Source organism: Cyanistes caeruleus, chromosome 1 (assembly GCF_971803275.1).
Source record: "Cyanistes caeruleus chromosome 1, bCyaCae1.hap1.1, whole genome shotgun sequence".
NCBI classification, from domain to species: Eukaryota; Metazoa; Chordata; class Aves; order Passeriformes; family Paridae; genus Cyanistes; species Cyanistes caeruleus.
Genome location: NC_141701.1, coordinates 23,785,680 through 23,804,243, shown reverse-complemented (window position 1 = coordinate 23,804,243; position 18,564 = coordinate 23,785,680). Strand labels below are relative to the sequence as shown.

At 38.8% G+C, this 18,564-nt stretch overlaps 1 protein-coding gene across 5 annotated transcripts; it reads left to right on the top strand.

Moving 5' to 3' along the window:
• Positions 1-50: 50 nt before the first annotated feature.
• Positions 51-17,722, top strand: NDUFAF6 (NADH:ubiquinone oxidoreductase complex assembly factor 6). Of its 5 annotated transcripts, none has more exons than XM_086882183.1 (9): positions 51-217; positions 3,618-3,717; positions 4,635-4,757; positions 6,795-6,851; positions 8,466-8,568; positions 11,065-11,198; positions 12,995-13,096; positions 17,015-17,071; positions 17,574-17,722. In XM_086882183.1, the coding sequence occupies exons 1-9, from the start codon at positions 51-53 to the stop codon at positions 17,700-17,702; spliced, it is 972 nt and encodes a 323-aa protein (XP_086738309.1). In that variant the 3' UTR covers positions 17,703-17,722. The 5 variants fall into 5 exon arrangements, with proteins under 5 accessions (XP_086738309.1, XP_086738316.1, XP_086738325.1 ...); XM_086882199.1 differs by having other exon boundaries at positions 110-217; positions 3,618-3,721; XM_086882200.1 differs by lacking the exon at positions 51-217 and adding an exon at positions 4,234-4,407 and having other exon boundaries at positions 3,618-3,721.
• The last annotated feature ends 842 nt before the right edge of the window (positions 17,723-18,564 follow it).

The following is an 18,564-nucleotide window of genomic DNA, read 5'->3' as shown; positions in this document are numbered from 1 at the left end:
GCCGCGGGCGCCCCCTGCCGGCGGCCCGTGCGCGGGGCGGGGCCACGGCCATGGCGGGCACCATGGCGGGCAGCATGGCGCGGGCAGCGCAGCGGCGCCGCTGCGGGATCGGCCACCGCCTGCCGCGGCTGCCGGCGCTCGGCGGGAGGGCAGCGGCGGCGGGCTGGAGCGGCCCGGCGGCCGGAGGAGCGGTGCAGTACTGCGCCGAGCTGGTGCGGTGAGTGCCGGCCGCGGGGGGCTGCAGGCGCAGGGATGCGCGCTCCGTAGAGCGGGGCGCCGAGTCCGGCCCGGGAAAGCTCGGCAGCGCTTCCCACACGACGGGAACCCTGACGAGTTCCCGGAAAGGATGGCTGGGATTGCCTGGGCCGCCCTCGGGCTCTCCTGGCCCCGAAAATAGCCCGTGTGGCCGGCGGCGGTGGACCGGCAGGACCACGCCGTGTCGGGAGCGTGGAAACCAGGCGCGTATTTAGGCCGCGCGGATGATTTAACCTGCACACAAAATCACTGATTAGTTTGTGTCGGAAGGGACAGTTGGAGATATCCAGTCCCACCCCCCGGCCAGGCACGGTCACCTAGAGCAGGTTACACAGGAATATGTTCAGGGTGTTTAATGTGTCCAGAGAGGGACGCTCCACCACCTTCCTGGGCAGCCTCCCACGGGCAATACCCCCCTCCCCTCCTCCCGCCCCTTCATGGCTGCACTTCTTCAGAAATATTGAAAGTTTCTGTTTCCTTGTATTGGTGTTTTGGAGAGCGAAATCACCGAAGTGGATGTTTACAAACATCGGCTGTTTTCAGATCTTGGCTACTGAGAAATAGCCGTGCTTCTGAGTGCTCCTTGGAGAAACAGGCCAAAGCAGAGGACATCTGACAGCTGGAGCAGCTCAGTACTTTTTCTGTCCTAAGCACAAGAGGAGGGCTGTGTGTCCAAAACATCCTTTTATTCTTTGTCAAACCCAAAATGCTCCAAGAGGAGCAGGAGTGCAGTCACACACTTCCAGGTCAGGCCACTTTTCCTTCTTGGATTCTGGGCTGTAAACAATGTGTAGGGCCCCTTGGCTGCTTTGTAATTCCCAGGAATTCAGTTCTTTGTAAAGTAATATGTAATCTCTTAGTAAAGACCTAGGTAATTTCCTTTTGGATACTGTTGTTACAGATGATTGTCAAAAGCTGAGAGAAGGGGTTCCATGTGTGTATAGAAAGAGTGGAATAGGATTATCTTCTCCAAACTGGTGCTTGTAAAAGACAGAAAAGTGCGTAGTCTGCAGTAATGTGAGGTAGGAGAGCAAAGGGAAAGAAATGGGACAATCTTAAATGTTCAGCAACAAGAAGCTGTACAGACACACCAGAATCCACAGCCACGGTGCATTTTTCATTATTTTCAGAACACAGCTTTCTTTTCTTAGTTATTCTGCCCAGGATTTGTTTCCCTGATACTCAGGAGACCAGAGGCTGTGTGTACAGACAATATACAGGTAAAGTTAACATCTGCAGGTTGAATGTTTCGAGTAACAAGCAACTGTGAACAGAATAGTTAGGTTCCAGTGAGATGATTGAATTAAAACTTTTTTTTTAATATGTATTTTTGTTAAATGATAAAAGGACTAATGAGAAACACACCAGCATTCAAAACAGTAAAATGAAAGGTAGTTAGGCTTTTGGCATAATTTAATTGAAACTGCTGTTCCCTGTAGCACAAATATTGCATAGGAATAATAATAATTATAAAAAATAAGTGGAAGGAATTATTATTCAAACAGAAATAAAACACTTGGGGCTATGCAAGTGTCAGCAACTCTGTTCTGAATTTGAGTCTCCAACACATTAGGAAGTACAACTGAGTTCTGCCTTAATAAGGTGTATTTGTTTTTGCAGTGTGGAAGATGCACTTTCTCTTTAGTCTTCCTTTTTCTGTTAAACAACCAAATTCACTTCAAGCTATTTGACTAAAAATATGTCTCCCTTATAGGTATGTTTTATGTCTACAACGTCTGCTCTCAAAGAAAAGCTTGTGGATTGATAGCTTTATTATAAATTCATTATATGGAAAGTCCAGTTATGACCATTACTATTTTTTCTTCTGTCTGTGGGTTCATATGTAAGCTTGTACTTATTTGAAAACTATGAAAACACTCAATATTTGGCTTAAGGTCATTCACTCCTTTCTTCATTCCTTACATTGATACTTGAAGAGGGTTGGGGTGGAATGTGGTCTATAGCAATATCAATTTTATTTTACTGAGGCTTAATGGATTTGCTCTACTAAACTTTTAAGCTTGGAATAATTGAAAAAAAACAACTGACCAAAAGTCCATAATGTCATCACCATTACCACAGGGAAGACAATTTTCTTTATTGTGTTGCTGTGTACTTTGTGTAACGTGTTTCTTTGTTTCCTTTCTGAAAGTAGAGGTGGTTCTGTGTTGTGTGAACAACACAGACTGGAACTGGGGAAATGTGGCTGTAAACCGTGCAGCTCTGTCTAGAGTGGGCAATACTGGGTATTTCTGCAACTAATCTTGAAAAAAGCATTAGATTTTGAGCTGATAACACTTTTCAGAAAATGTCTTAACTGAGGGAGGGTTAATGCATCTCTTCTGTAATATGAAGGTGTCCTCTAAAGCCTACTACAACTTAAAAATGTAGTTTTTTGTTGTTGTTGTTGATAATTCTGGATTGCATCAAGCTCTAAAAGAGTTTGACAACAGTTACAGAAGCTAAGCATTTGCTAGTTTTCAGCTGATGTGTATTGTAGGGTTAAGCATCTCTGTTAAACTTCACTTTGTTTTTGTTTGATGCTAAAAGTAGCAGCTTTAATAACCCTTGGGTTTAGTTTGGCTTTCTATTTTAAGATCATATTCAAAAGAAATAGGACTACGTGCAAGAACACTTAATGAAAATGAGTACAAGTGTTTTTCCTTCACAACCTGCTTCTCCACTCTGCAGGCCAAACTTGGGAGCTTGTCTTGTTCTGAGGAAGAATCAGGTTTCAGGCTTATCAGAAAGTACACAAAAATAATATTCAAAACAAGCAGTTTAGCTTTTCAGAAGTGGTCAGGTGTTTTTGTTAGCTGGAGTGATTTCGTAGTTTATAATTCTGAGCGCTGTGTTTATAATTTTGTGGCACACCCACGTGGCCAAATGAAGGCACATCACTCCAGCTTGGCAATGACTTACCTGCAGCAAAACTGCCAACTCCCGGAGGTTTTCTGCTTTGAATTTACTTGCCAGTAAACAAAAACTTAATGGTTAAGCAAGCACTCTTCTGCCAAGCTCCAAATCACAGTCTTTTAAAGAACTGTGGTTTCATATTTGGAACAGAAATCTGCAAGTTGGACAGTCTGGATTCTATTTGCAGTTTTGCCACAGCCTGCCTTCATGCCTTTAGACAGATATCTTGAGATGTGGATTTCAGAGGTGCACCGAGAGTTCAAACAGCCTGTCCTCTCTCTTGGAGTTGGTCTTATTATAAAACAAGCCTAAAAGCTGCTATGTTTGCAAAGTCAGTTTTGAGCTATAACTTACTGCTGCTCTTTCAGGAGTTCAGTGCTAAGGAATAGCACATCCAATTGTCTTAGAGCTATAAATAACAAATGTGCATTTTGATTCTTCTATAGGAAGCGTGACTATGAAGGGTTTCTGTGTTCTCTGCTGTTGCCTGCGGAATCTCGAACCTCTGCTTTCGCCTTGAGAGCCTTCAATGTGGAACTGGCTCAGGCAGGTATTAAAATACATTTGTGAACTCTGGAAATTTAAAATAACAATTTCAATATTCAGAATTACACTTGTAAGTACTCCTTCTGTAGTAGGTGGTGTTTTGGCAAGATTAACTTTTATACTGTCAAGGGCAATGAATAAATAGTGCAGTACAAACCTCCAGTTTTGAATGGCCCATGGAAAGTACCCAGCCTGCCCTATTATTTTGTTTATGTGTATAATTTTTACAACTTTTTTGTTTATGCATTTTCAAACTGAATTGTAACAAACAGTCAGTGGATCTTGATTCTGTTATGTGATTGCATCCAAATCCTGGCTTTGTGTGCAGTTAATGGGTAAAGTGCACCTAAATCCTAACTGTAGAAGGTCTGTCAAAAAATGGGATGCTGTCATCAGGACCAAGTCTTTGTTGGCAGGAGCGAGGTGATGAAAAGGCTAGAGGAGGGAAGATTGTTGTTAGAGAGTTGTGTGAGAGGAGTGGCTCTAGTCTCTCTCTCCCCTTTGCTTTGTGGCCAGAAACTGCCAGTGCAACCAGGAAAGTTGGCAGTGCTTTCCAGAAAGGAGTGATCCAGGAAATGAGCTGACCAGGCAAAACCTCCAACCAGCTTTCATGGGCTGTGCTTAGACCAATCTGTGGTGTGCCCTCCCTCGCTCCTGTCACTGCTGTTTCCTTCAGGGAAGAAAGCTAAGGTGAGGGTTGCCCAGAACTTAATCTCTGTGGGTTTTAAAATCAGGTTTTGGTGAAGATGTCGCATTTACTCTGTGTAGTGTTCTTAAACTTTGTAAGGAATAAATGTCAGTTCCGAACTGAGCTCTTTCCCTGCTGAGTTTGACTCTGTCCTGTGTCTGTCTTTTCAACATAGATAGACCAAGTATCTTAAAGACACTGATTTTCACTCCAGATGTATCCTTTCCAGATTAAAGACTCCATAACTCAGAAGACTACGGGTCTGATGCGGATGCAGTTCTGGAGGGATGCTGTGGAGGACATATACGGCGATAACCCACCACATCAGCCCATTGCTACAGAGCTGTGGAGGGTAAAATACATCTTTCTTGTCCTAAAATTTGCTTTATTATTACTGTGGGAAGTAATGCCAGTGTTTTGTGTGTGTGCTGTGCTGCATCCATTCTAACCAACAGCACTGTTGCCAGCACAAGTCCAGAACACAGCCCCATAAACGTGCTGTGAAGAAAATTAACTCTATCCCAGCTAAAACCAGTACAGTATTCATATATAAGTCATTCAGATTCTGGGATACCAATTGCAATCCTTTCCAATAGCTAAGACTGCCAGTCATACTTCTTTCCCACAAAACAGAAAATTAGTTTTGAAGTGGAAGAAGAATGGTTTTTGATGAGATTTCACCTCATGTATGATTCCTGTAAAGGAAGACCAATATAATACAATCCAAAAAGAACTGCTTGCAAAATAAGATGATGAAAAATATTTATTCAGAAAGTATTTTAAAGGAGCTCTGATAGCTCTAAGCACTGCAGAACATTGCAGTTAGTTCACTGGAGTGAGCAAACAATTCAATGTGACTTGGTGACTTTTGCAGTCAGTATGGGATTTTATTTACATATTTCCACAAATACTCCAAGAGTGACCCATTTGACACCCATGACTTCACAAGTGTCCAAGAATGTCATTGCAATTCATACAAAAAGGATTTGGAAAGACACCTGAACTCACAAGTATTGCAGAGCTGTTAGTAGAATTAACATGTCTTTGCACAGCATATTCTATGTATACTCCTTTGTTGCTGTTGAGTTTATATGAGGACAGTGTGATTTTCCAGAATAAATTTAATTTGTGATATTTAAGTATGTTCCTGAAGTTTTCTATATCCAAGAATACCTGCATTTGGGTTCCAAATTTTTATGCACTAGTAAAGTAGATAAATAGCCTTTAATATTATTTCTATAATTATCAATAACTCAGTTCTTGGTGACTTTAATATAAACTTACACAGCAACTCTATGATGTGTGATCTTACTTTTCTGTTTGTTTTGAACATATGAAAAGTGAGGTCTAATTCTCTGTTCATTTCTGTGGAAGAAGCCAATTTTTCAAACTTTGGAGAAATAAGAATTCATGTTTGAATGAAGGTAACTCAAAATGGATAATATGGGTAATTTAGCATTGTTGAGTTGAGTTTGGTCCTTTAAGTTAGTGTTTCAAGGATTTAATTTACAAAATGATACTTGAGGTGAACAAGTGAGAGTCAAAACTGACATTTGTAGTTATGACCTAAAATTTGCCTTTTCATATACCAAGTACTGTCTTAAGCAGAATTTATTGAATCAACAAGATCTGGTCTTGTCAAACTTTGAAAAAATATTCACTAATATGATGGATGTAAAAAAGTTGAAAGTGAGCTATAAGGACTAAATTGTGAGAAAACTGCTCCGTAAATTTTGTTTATAGATGTTGTAATGTGTGATTGTAGCCTTTCTGACATGTTCTGAAAAATTCAAAATGTGAAATTAAGAAGATTGAAGGCAAGTTGATCAAATGAAGTTGCACAGGAAGGAAGTCAAATATAAGACAAGAACCAAAAGAAGAATGCATGAGTATGAGATGCTGTGTGATATGATTTTAAACAAACACATAATATTAGTTGTATTGCTTTGTTAGCATGTTGTCTTTACAGTACGTATTAGTATGCTGTGCTGACATTTTCGTGAGGATTTACAGAGGAAATATTTTTATTGCTGGGCTCTGGAGGAAACTGTTCTTTTTGGAAAGTGAACATAGTTATCTGCAAATATTTTGTGAGAACATATGACTCCAAGAATAAATTAATTTCAAAGACATTTTTAAAGAAATGCTTTTAGTTAGCTGGCTTGATGTCTGGTATTTCTTTTACTGTGTGCAGCAACTTGCAGTAAATGCCAGCTGAAAATTTTTTGTATTTGAAGAAGATTCTCATTTTGCACTGACATGCCACTTTGATTTAATCCAGTGAATGTATTTCTTATTTTAAACAGGTAAATGTATTTCAGCCTTCAGGATGCAGTACTACCATCACTTTGTATACATTAACATGGAGATTTTATTTGATAATTTTCAGGCTGTCAAGAGGCATAACTTGACTAAAATGTGGTTCATGAAGATCATAGATGAAAGAGTAAGTACTTAATCTTAAGAGTCTCATTCCGGCTTTAGTCATATTTCCTTATTTTTATGTTTGTGTGTAAAACAAAGGCTTATATGTTTTTCCAGACACTAGCAGTTCTCTTTTAAAATGATACTGCTAGATTTTTTTTAATGCTTCCTTGATGCTACTCTCCATAGTTTGTGTTCTTTCTGCCAGAATGGCTAATAGAATCCTTTGTTTATTTTTGTCTTAAATTGATATATTTTGTGAGTTCACATGGATATAAAATCTCAAAAATTAAATGACCTATCTGAACACTTCCTTCTGCCACACTTTCAAGCTACTCCTTATCATGACTGGAGTTTTTTCTAAGCAGTGGTGTAAACTGGAGTATTCAGATCACATGGAGTTTAAAATAGCCACCTTTTTTCCTGGGAAAAAACAAGATTAAAAGTATCACTGGTACAGTAATGTTGCTACAAACACTGACACAAGGACAAGAATGAAAAGCAGAGTGCAGGAATCTCCTAAGCTAATTTTGCAGTTAAAGTAAGTGTCTGGTGAAGCTATAAACTGAGCAAATTGATGGTCAATTACTTGCAGAGGGTCATTGCTATGAATGACTTCAGACTTTCTTAATGTTAAGACTGCTTTTTAGTCTTAAGAGTGGTATGTTTCAACCACAGAAACTGCTAGGACAGGAGGAATGCTGGAGGATGTTATAGTTTTGGGTATATTTTATTATTTTGGGTGTATTGCTCATTAGTGCCAATAAGTTGTTCAGAGGGCTGGAACACCTCTCTTGTGAAGACAGGCTGAGAGATTTGGGGCTGTTGATTCTGGAGTAGAGAAGGCTCTGGGGAGACCTTAGAGCACCTTCTAGTATCTAGAAGGGGCTTACAAGAGCTGGAGAGGGACTTTTGATAAGGGCATGTAGTGATAGAACAAGAGGGAATGGCTTTGAAGTGAAGAAGGGTAGGTTTAGATTAGATCTGAGAAAGAAATTGGTTACTGTGGGGATGGTGAGGCACTGGAACAGAGGTTGTAGGCTCTCTGTGAGGTGTTCAGAGGTTGGGTGGACCTCTTAGCAACCTGGACTGGTATAAGGTTTCTATGTCCGTGGCAGGGAACTTGGAGCTAGATGATCTTTAAAGCCCCTTCCAACCCAAACCACTCTATGATTGATTCTATGAATCTATGGTTTTTTATATGACTTTAACACTTGTGTGTGTTTAGTAGACTTATGCTTTTAAAAAATACCTTCCTATTTATCTGAATTTCTTTTTCAGATGCAAATTAAATATTAAAATTGACAACCCTATACTGTAGGAATACCATATGATGTTTTGTTTTGGCTGTTTCTTTTTTTATGGAGAATTCTGATTTCATATTATTGCAGAAAGTTGTATTTGCTCCTATAAGCAGACTTACTTGGCTGCAGTTGAGTATAGTTATTTGTTTGGCTTGCTGTAAGCTTTAATGACTGCTTCTATCTGAGTTTATACTCTCTCTCTCTCTCTGTCTCTCAGTTTTGTCCTTTTTTCTGTTTTTGGTAGTGCATTGGGTTGACATGACTGTAGTAATAAGCCTGTACAAACAGCATTTATGTTTGTGTTCTACTGAAGCTCCGTGTTTATATTCCAGGAGAAGAATTTGGATGATAGGGCGTACCGTAACATCCAGGAGCTCGAAACATACGCTGAGAACACTCAGAGTGCTCTCTTGTACCTCACCTTGGAAACGCTGGGTAGGTGTTTTCCCCTTTCTAGGTTTTTGCTGATAACTCATTAGTGCAAGTACAATATTTACTGCTATTTCAAAAAGTTTTTCTTTCCCACTGGAGCTTGATTTCAGTAAAAGTTGTCCTAGGTAGAATTTCAGGTATCTTTTGAGTGCTGAACCATAAATGTGGAATTGTACTGCAGCTATCCTAGAACTCTGTGCATTCCTTGGAAGCTCCTCAGTGCAGAGCTCATTGAAGTGCAGTTTCCTACTGTTGTTCATTGCTTTGTTTTCTCTGTTCTTGCTCCTCTTAAGGAATGTGGTAAATTCAGCTCTTCACTGTATTTCAATTGTCCTGCTTGTCAGAATACAAAGTGCTGTAGGTATCCTGTATACTGTTCTGTTATTGCAGTGATGGACACTGATTATCTTGAAACAGCCAGCTTACCAGCCTATAAACTTCCTTTGGTGATGATGTAAATTTGTGTCTGAATCCTCTCCTCTTTCTAGAAGTAGGCTAACTATCAGTAAATGAGGAGGTTGAAAAAAATGCAACGAAGATGATCCCTGTAATCAAGAGCTACTGTCTGTGTCGTGTCTAATGTAAGAACCACAGATTGGGAAAGAACTGTTGAGTTGTAGTGAAGAAAAGGGTAATTTTCATTAAGGTGTCTGTTGCATTATGGAAATATTCCAAATATGAGCTCGGATGTAAAGAATAGGTGAAAATAATTATTATTATTACTTTTACTATATTATTATTATTAAGTATAATAGTAGCAATATTTTCCTTCTTATCAGACTAATCTGATGAAAGGCAAATACTGATGTTAAAAGAGTTTAAAAAAAATAGAAAAAAGAGAAGTAAAAAGAGCGAGATGGTGAGTACATTCTTCTTTGGAAGAATTGAGGAACTTATTTCTTAACATCTGATGTTTGCTTCCTCAGTAGGAAATCAGTGAAATGTTGCAAGTGTCTTTCTGAATCTCTTAGTGAAGAAATGTAGGAATATGAGAAATGCCAATGTCTTCCATTCTGAGAAATCCTGAATAAGTTCAATCATGCTTGGATCACTCATTCCTCGTACAAATTAGATAAGACTCTTTGAAAATCTGTGTGGAGACTCTGAATATTCTAAGTGTTCTATTGTCATGTTTAACTTATTTTAAAACACTAAAATTTAGCAGAATGTGTAAGCAGAAGTCTCCTTCACTGCATATTAAACAGTTAACTTCTGTGATTTTTTTTTTCCTGCAAATGGAGAAACTAATCAAATACATTCGCTTTCTTGGTGTTGCTCATCAGCAGTGTTTTCTAGATTGGGTGGACATGTTTTCATTCAGGTCATGCTTTTTGTGCTTTTTAGACTTTTCCTGACTAGTCTTCAGTTAGTGTGTATCTCTCCCAGTTCTAGTGCTGTTTTATTCTTGATGATTTCAGGTTATTTCTTTTGTCAAGCTCATTTTGGCTGGTAATCATGTCGTCCAAAGTCCTGGTACTTCCTCTCAACTCCTGTCATTAAAAAATACTGATGTTTGTGCTCTCTGACTAATTACCTAAGTAGTTAGTAAATAATTCCTCCAAGCCACACTTTGCTTTCTGCTGCCATTGCCAAAATCAGTCCCCATAGTCTGGGTATAGTCACCCTTTCACAGGGGATTCTGAGACACACTGAAGACCCAGACAGTGGGTCTGCAGTGAATGTGGTACCCCCAGGGTTATTTCCAGATGGCAGTTAGGCTCATCGATCTGTAATTGCTGTATTCTCATTTCTTTCTTTGTAGGATGCTGCTTCTGTTAGAATTTTTATAAATTTTAATTTAAATTTTAATTTTATCCCAGCTCAGCTTTATAATCAGTCTAAGGCAAGCTTGTATGGTCTTACTGTGAAGAGCAATGCTGCTCTGCCCCAGTCGTCTCCCTCTGAGTTCTCACAGTTGTGTGTCTGTGCAGTAACTAACATCAGTTTTCCATTGTTTTGGTGATCTGATTCAGTTTGTCTCATAGCTCCTGACAGCACAAGGGAGGGAGCAGAAATACAGTTTTGGGGGCTGAAGCATAGGATCATTCTCTTTGACTTCACTACACTGATGAATCAGCTGCAGCTAATCATGAAACTGAACTGTAAGCATTAATGCTTGTCAGGAATCTCACACTTGAATACTTTTTCTGGCAGGGAAAACAGTTAATGAAATACTGTTATCCTGGGAGAGGATATGCAAATGAAAACGAGTTTGTGTACCAGTGTGTTATATCTGAACAGGTGCTGCTCTGCCAAGTATACCCTTTGCAGATACTGCAACAAGAGGCATCTTGCTCCTGAATGTGGAAATGAATGAATTGTCCTGCTGTTTTGCACCTCTGAGATGAGATCTCAAGGCAGCTTATGCACATGGATTGTTCTGTAATGGACCAATGCATGTAGCTTTCCTAAGAATGACTGTGATACTCATCAGAGAAGACCCTGTCCGTCAAAAGGCTTGATTGCATGTTTCTAAACATGCCATTTCTGCAATTTTAGGTGTGAGGGACATCCATGCTGACCATGCAGCCAGTCACATTGGGAAAGCACAAGGCATAGTTACCTGTTTAAGAGCAACTCCGTATCACTGTACAAGACAAAAGGTCTTTCTTCCCATGGACGTTTGTATGTTGGTAAGAGAAGCAAATAGTCTAGAATTGAACAGTATAGTTTTTCTGTGTTTCTCAAGGCTAGATTTGAGATCATAATTTATTATGCCAAAAATAAATGGTGTGTTTTTTCTTTATTTTTACTCATTCTGCTGTGGCCTAATAATATGCCATTGTCACGGTTTTATATCTTTTGGGAAATGAGAGGACTGGTCTTCAAGAAACTTTAGATTGCTCTTTGGAGTTTGTTTGTTTATTGTTATTAAGTGTATTAGTATTTTAGGTTTCAGGAATTTTTCCAATTATAAAAATGCATGTGCAGAGTGGGGCCTGGGGTTTTTGGGGTTGGGTCTGGGGTTTTTTTGGGTTTTTTTTTTTCCTTTTTCTATCACCTTAAAGGAAGCACTGTGAGAAATTTTACTTTTGAACAATCTTCTTGTGCTGCTCTTTATTACCTTTTCATAATGTGCTGGTGGTTTGTGGGTTTTATTCTGTTCCATATTTGACAGTTACAGGCCTGTATTCTGTACGTTTCTGTAGGAGATAGTATAGTCCTCCAATTTAAACTGTACATCAAATTTGAATTGGAATTTAGCAGATTTTGCAGTTTAGGTAAAATGGGATTAAAGCTCAGAATTTTTCATTAATGTTCCATGGATTAATCTTTAGGCTGCTCAGCTGTTAGTCCTTCATTTCCAGTTTTTATTTTTAAATGTTAATGCTGTTCTTTTTCAGCTTAACCAAAATTTATGCAGTTAATGGTGATGCTTAAGGTGGTTGTGTTAGTATTTTCTGAATATAATTTTAATACAATTAGAAGTTTGGATTGGAAGTTTAGTAATGTAGGAAGCTGCAAAAAATGTAGATATTAATATCTGTCAGGGTTATAAGCCTACAGAAAAGAATGGCACTCTGCTTTCAGCCCTTCTGGGACTGCATATTATGGGAGGCCTTCCAAGTTTTAAGCTTTTCAAACATAGCCTGAAAATGCAGTCATTCCTTGCCACGGAAGGTGTTCTGCAGTGAAACTGTAAAAACAGCTTGTATCCCTTCTGTACAGAGAGTCTTGTAAGCATTTCGGCTGCTGGCAAGAACTGTGGAGTTCTCCTGAGTCTGTACCTCCTGTGAAGCCTTCCTGCCCACCTTCATACAGCTCTCACATGCCTGAGTGTTGAGAGGAGTGGGCAGCTGGTGCAGTTCTGCATATGCTGTATTCTGTCTTAACATTGGTCACTAAAGTCGAAGAATAAGTTTGGAGTTAGCTTTTTGGAGTTTGGAAGGGTTCTTTTCTGGTGGTTCTGGCTTTGGTTGGTTGGTTGATTTTTGGAGATAGCTTTGATGTTTTGGGGGTTGGGGGTTGGTTGGTTGGTTGGTTGGTTGGTTTTTTTGCAAGCCTGGGATGTGCACACCAATCCCAAGATTCAAAAGCCAGCATGGCTTCTGTAGTAGCTGTTAACTGGCTTTCTTCTGCTTGATTCTTGGATTATGGTTTGAAAAATTAGGTATCTAAACTGATCTAAATTCCCCAAACTTTAAAATATGAATTTATTATTTTACTGACCACAAAATTTTAGGAAACAAACTTGTGCAGAGAGTCTATACCAATTGTTCTCTTTGTTCTCTTGATTTTTTTCCCCAGGTGACTGACCAAAAGAAAGGGAATTAAAAAATGAGAGAGCAGAAGTAGAACATTTAGGCTGTTGTAGTTTTACTCCTTAGCCTCATTGCTGGGACAGGTTTTTGAGGAGCAAAAATGGTAACTTTATCTTTATAGAGGGTTTTTTCTCTTTTTTGATTTTGGTTTTCCTCCCTGTGTCTAGCATGGAGTTTCACAAGAGGATTTCATAAGAGGCAAGCAAGAGAAAAATGTGAGAGATGTAATTTATGACATCGCCAGCCAGGCTCATATTCATCTAGAACATGTGAGATTCCTTTTATTTATCTAAATAAATATAACTGATGCTAGTTTTCACAAAGTGTTTGTTGTTAGAAGACTTAAAGCTGCCTACTTACTCAATTTCAAATATTTTAGCTTCTATTATTTTGAGAGTTTATATTTAAAAAATCCCACCACACAAAAGATTCAAAGATTATAACTACTGTATATTATCTTTGTGCACAGGAGGCAGTGTACTCACAGCCAGGTCCAATTTCATATATAAAAATGCTGCCTAAAAGAAGTATTACTGGTAGAGAAACTTTAAGGAGACTTTTATAAATGCAGCTATGTGCCGGCATGGGATGAGCACTGCACCATAGAAAATACATCTGCTTACGGTATTTCACAGCACAGTTGAATGGCTACCAAGAAAAGAGAGCATGTTGCCTTTAACTGCTGGTTAGTGTGTGTGGGAGGGGGGATTCATTCCCTGACATGAGCAGCCATGCTCAAAGCTATGTTGAGAAAGGTGCTTTCTGTTTATTTCTTTTCTGGCATGCAGCCAAGTCAATTAGGAAAGTCTGGCTGGAACAGTGGATGATGGGCCCTAAAGACCTGCAGAGTCCTATTTTTTCTTTGATGCTTTTATTTTTTCTAGCTACATTCTGAGATGCTTGCTAGTGCACAGTTCAAAAGCAGAAGAATGTTTTATTGGCAATGCTTTGTCTGCCTCTAGCTGGAAAACAAAACGCTGCAAAGAGTTTCTTACATCTACAAGTGCATGTTCATTGAGAGTATTGCAAAGTCTGGAAAGATACCACTTCAGAGTAAAGAAATGCCAGATTTATCTCTGCATTTGCACCATTAATATAACCCTCAATTACAGCATTACCTGTGATCACAGTATCTTATGCAATCGAAATAGGAGAGCCCTTAATCTTTTTTCTGAAATGGGACATCCCTGGTTTGTTCAGTCAGTGCCTACTGAGCTGATTAACGTTTTTATTTTAATTATGTGTGCATGTTATAACAGCTCTCCAGTACCTAAAGGGACCCTACAAGAAAGCCAGAGAGGGACTTTTTACAAGGGCATTAAGGACAAGGGGAAATGGCTTTAAACTAAAAGAGAGCAGGCTCAGATTATATATTAGAAAGAAATTCTTTGCTGCGAGGGTGGTGAGACACAGGTTTCCCAGAGAAGCTGTGGATGCCCCCTCTCTGGATGTGTCCAAGGGCATGTTGGGTGGGGTCTTGAGCAACCTGGTGTAGTGGGAAGTGTCCCAGGCCATGGCAGGAGGGTTGGAACCAGATGATCCCTCCCAAACCATTCTATGATTCTGTGTACCCTTTGGCTTTATTTTTCATACACTAATTATAATTTGCATTTAAGGCATTCCTGTTCATGTTGTTTAACCTGATGTCGCAGTTTTTGTGGTCACATGCCCAGGAAAACTGTTTATTCCATTTAGAAGCAGGGAACAGAGACAAGTACAACATCAAAACTCAGTTTTCTTTGTTCAAGCTGAAATATTTGGATTTCTTTTTTTTTTTTTTTTTTTTTTTAAATTTACCACCCTTCAACCCATAGTGTACAGTCTATAAAACCCATTGCCTTTAGTTGCAGTTTAGGCTTAGAAAAATTGCAAGTGCATGGCCTGAAATGCTTCATTTCAGGGATGGGAGGTATGGAAAACGAGTAATGTGTATTTATGGTCCACATACTTAAAATTTGGTTGTTGGTATTGTGTGGAAACTTCGGGACAGAAGCAGGAAGAGAATTTGGTTCTTCAGAACCTTTCAGGTAATTTGATAATTCATAGTGCATTGGCCCCCTGGTTCCCAACATGAGCCACCAACTCCTGAAGAGAACAGGCCTTCTTTCTTCCTGCTTCATTCCTAGAGCCCTGCCTATGTTATTCACTGGGAGGGTCCTGTGGAAAATACGCAATGTGATCATGTAATTGGAGACTAAAGAGAAAAGTATGAATACAAAGAAATCAGATTAGGGCAGCATTAGCATTTTATTCAACTGAATGTTGATCCTGGCGCTCCTCCCATTTTCTCCCTGCTTTTTGTGTTTTTTAATGGATGGGTTATATCATCTTAATGAAAATTAAAAAAAAAAATAATCTCTGAATACTTCCTCTAGTCTCCCATCATCAGTGAATAGTTGACAGTGAGGAACTCTAGAGTGTTCAAACCACTTGAACTGGCCATAACTGGCAGCAGTAACAGAGTATTGGTCTCCTTCATAATCAGATGGTCTTTGTTAATGCAAGGACAAGGATACTCTCTGCCTAATGGATGAAATGGGCTTTTGCTGGCAGCATTTGCTGGGTATTTAGGACTTTAGGTGAATGTAATGGGCTGGTGCCTTAAAGTGCATCTATTCTGCTGTATAAAATCACCATTTTGTTTTGCCTGAGGGTCTTTACAGCCACTTATCCTTTGTTTTCATTGGGATTACAGGGTAGGGTAAAGTTCAAACCTGCAGAAAGGTTTTAGCTATCTCAGCATTTGTTACACAAACCATGTGTTTTAGAGGATGAGGGTAACAATTACCACTCCCATTGCACAGCCAGAAGACACTTAAATATGAAATGCTAAATGGAGTCTCAGCCATGTTATGCGAAACATATTGTAGTCATGTGGCCCTTAATCTAGGGAGGAAAGTTCCTGGATTATGGTCAGGTCTTCCTGACACTGCAACTGCTGACCAGCAGGTGGCAAAATATAATGAAGATTGCAGTTTTCTCTTTTAGGAATGGTGTGTTTTATCAGCATAAAAGCATATAACAAAATGTTCTGTTAGTCCCCCAAAGTGTTCCCTTGAAAGCCTACAAATACGTTTGCACATTCTGCCTCTTCAGCACCCCTTCCCTGATTCCTTTTGTGGAAAAGGGTCTCCCTTCTGGCTTTTTGCATTTGTCTCATTTGTGCTATATCATTATGAGACTCAGCTTACCAAGGGAGATAAAATGCTTTCTGAATAACATATGACACATTCTTGGTTGAGGAGGTCAAACACGACTACTTCAGTTTTTCGTCTTGCAATTAATAATGGAAGGGCAGAGGATTAGATCAGGGAAGAATAATTTTCTATTTTAGAAATAGATACACACAAACAGACACAGTTGTTATTATATCTCAAAATTTTAAAATCATTTGTCTTCTGAAAAGATAGATAATTTTTTCCTCCTAAAGTTTCAGGCTCATTTTCTTAGTTGTCTGGGAAGGTCCGTGAAAAACTAAACTTAACAAACTCACACATTCTTACCAGTATTTATAGTGAGTTAGTTTGTTTCAGCCTGTAAGAAAAAAAAAAAACAAGGAGGGATTTTGATTTTAAAGGCGTTACAGGAAGACTTGTTCAGCTCTTTTAGATGTACTGACTTGAATATGAGTTTAAATTGCAGATTTGATGCAGCCATGCTTTAGATTTTTAGATGTAGATACTGTGGAACTGAGATAATTTTGATGTCTCAGAAATGTAACCAGAGCATTTACAGCTGGACTCCTGGGACTGATGGCAACATTGAACCAAAAAGATGAACACAGAAAAATGCATTTCTGGTCTTCCATTATTTCTGTCTATTGGAAAAAAAATTTAAAAAATTAAACTGTATTTACTAAACCAGATACAGCTTGGGACTTTGTTGGAACAAGGCATGCTAATTTACCTTGGTTAATAGTATATAATCTTGAGGTCTGTCAAATCTTGGAAGTATTTTAGTAAGCCTCTCCCAGTATCACATACTTTTGTGTAACTGCTTTTGTACACAGCTTTTGTGGAATGAAACATTACAGTTTCAGGATGTCTAAAAGGGATAACACTGGTAATACAGTTTGTTGCCTCTAAGCATTATATATAGTACTTGATGTTTAATTGGAAATGTTAAATTCTTCTGATAAGTACTTTTTTTTGTGTTTTGTTTTTCCCTCCCACCCCATTTACTTTTAGGCTAGATCTTTCAGTAAGAAAGTTCCCGTGAAGGCGTATCCTGCTTTTTTCTGTACGGTGGGTGTGATATATGCACTCTTTAAATGATGGACTTATTACTGTGCTGATACATTTGTGAAGAGTATCAGATTAAGCATGGTTAACTACTACTTCATATGTCTATTTTGGGAGGATGTAATACCTAAACTAATAGAAATCATAATGTGTGCCTGACTGTAGAACCTTACAGTTTGATCAAGACTTCTGACTCTTCTATTTTTTTTAACTACGTCATTCCACACAAGATGTCTCTTTATTCATAGACTGCTGTTCTGATGCAAGAGCCCCAAATCCTGTCTGTTTTCATAATTTGGTGTTTGGTCTACTAAAAGATAATGCATCTCTTCACAAAACTTGACTTTTTTATGTGCTTGGAATGTGATGATTACCATTTAATAGCACAGGCAAACTGTCAAGCCTTTTTTGCAGTTTTGCATTTGGTTTCTTGTATTACTTTTTAAACTTAATGCCTAATTACATGTGTGCACCATACATATTAAGCTTTTTTCTTCTTTTCTAGGTTGCTTTAGATGATTATTTATATAACATGCGAAAAGTGGACTTCAATGTATTTCATCCAAGCTTGCAAAAGAAGAGTACATTATTACCATTGTATTTGTATATTAGATCTTGGAAAAAAACATATTAAAGTTTGTTTGGTTATTTTAATATGGATTCAGAGTGCTGAGTTTTTTCTTCAATGTCTTAACTTGCTAGAATTGTGAAGTGTCTGACTTCACACTTCTGCAAAATGCAGTTCCAGGGAAACAGCAGATGCACATGAAATGTAGCTGTCAGCTTGCTGGCAGTAGCTAAGTTTCTTCTTGGGATATTAGGCTGATATCTCTTTTTCACTTGTCTGCCAAGTCATATGTCCTTGTCTGAGATTGCTTTTCTTGTCTTTCCTGTAATAACAGCAGTATGACAGAATTCTTGGACAAACACTGTACTAATGGATACTTCTGACAGTTCTCATTCTTTGCTGAGAAAAGGAAAAAGAAAAAAGACTGCTTTGTTTGTGCCCAAAAGCAGTTACAGTAAATGTCCTATAAATCAGCTGAGTAGTTCTATATAGTGCAAGGAGCAAGCTTCCTGCAAGTAGTGATGATGCTTCAAAGTTGGAAGAATGAGCATGTGTATTTGAATGCAAGAAAACTGTCAGGAAAAGCTTTAGCAGAAATTATTTAACTGTGTATTGAGACTGAGCATTGAAGTGACTATAGGCAGGGGGAGGATAGCTTTGCAATCAAGGAAGAGAGCCTGTACTTTACTATGTATGGATTAGCATGGATTAAACAAAATACATTTTTTATCTCTGGCGTTTTCGCTCTGCTCTTGGTTTGGCTGTATCTTCTTCCTGGCCTCATCTCTGTTGTTGTCCACAGCTGTTATTGTACTGTGTGTTCGACTGCCCTTTGTTCAGTATTCAGCATGTCTCTCAGGACACACTCCTATGTGGCTTCCCTGAATTCCTTTCCTTTGGTCCTGTGAAAACATATTTCTGAACATTT

What these genes read in the sequence shown, in the direction of transcription:
- NDUFAF6 (XM_086882183.1), top strand. Translation starts at nt 51, where the DNA reads ATGGCGGGCACCATGGCGGGCAGCATGGCGCGGGCAGCGCAGCGGCGC. An exon ending in CCATGGACGTTTGTATGTTG is followed by an intron (nt 11,199 to 12,994) that starts GTAAGAGAAGCA and finishes CCCTGTGTCTAG; the next exon opens with CATGGAGTTTCACAAGAGGA. An exon ending in CTCATATTCATCTAGAACAT is followed by an intron (nt 13,097 to 17,014) that starts GTGAGATTCCTT and finishes ATTTACTTTTAG; the next exon opens with GCTAGATCTTTCAGTAAGAA.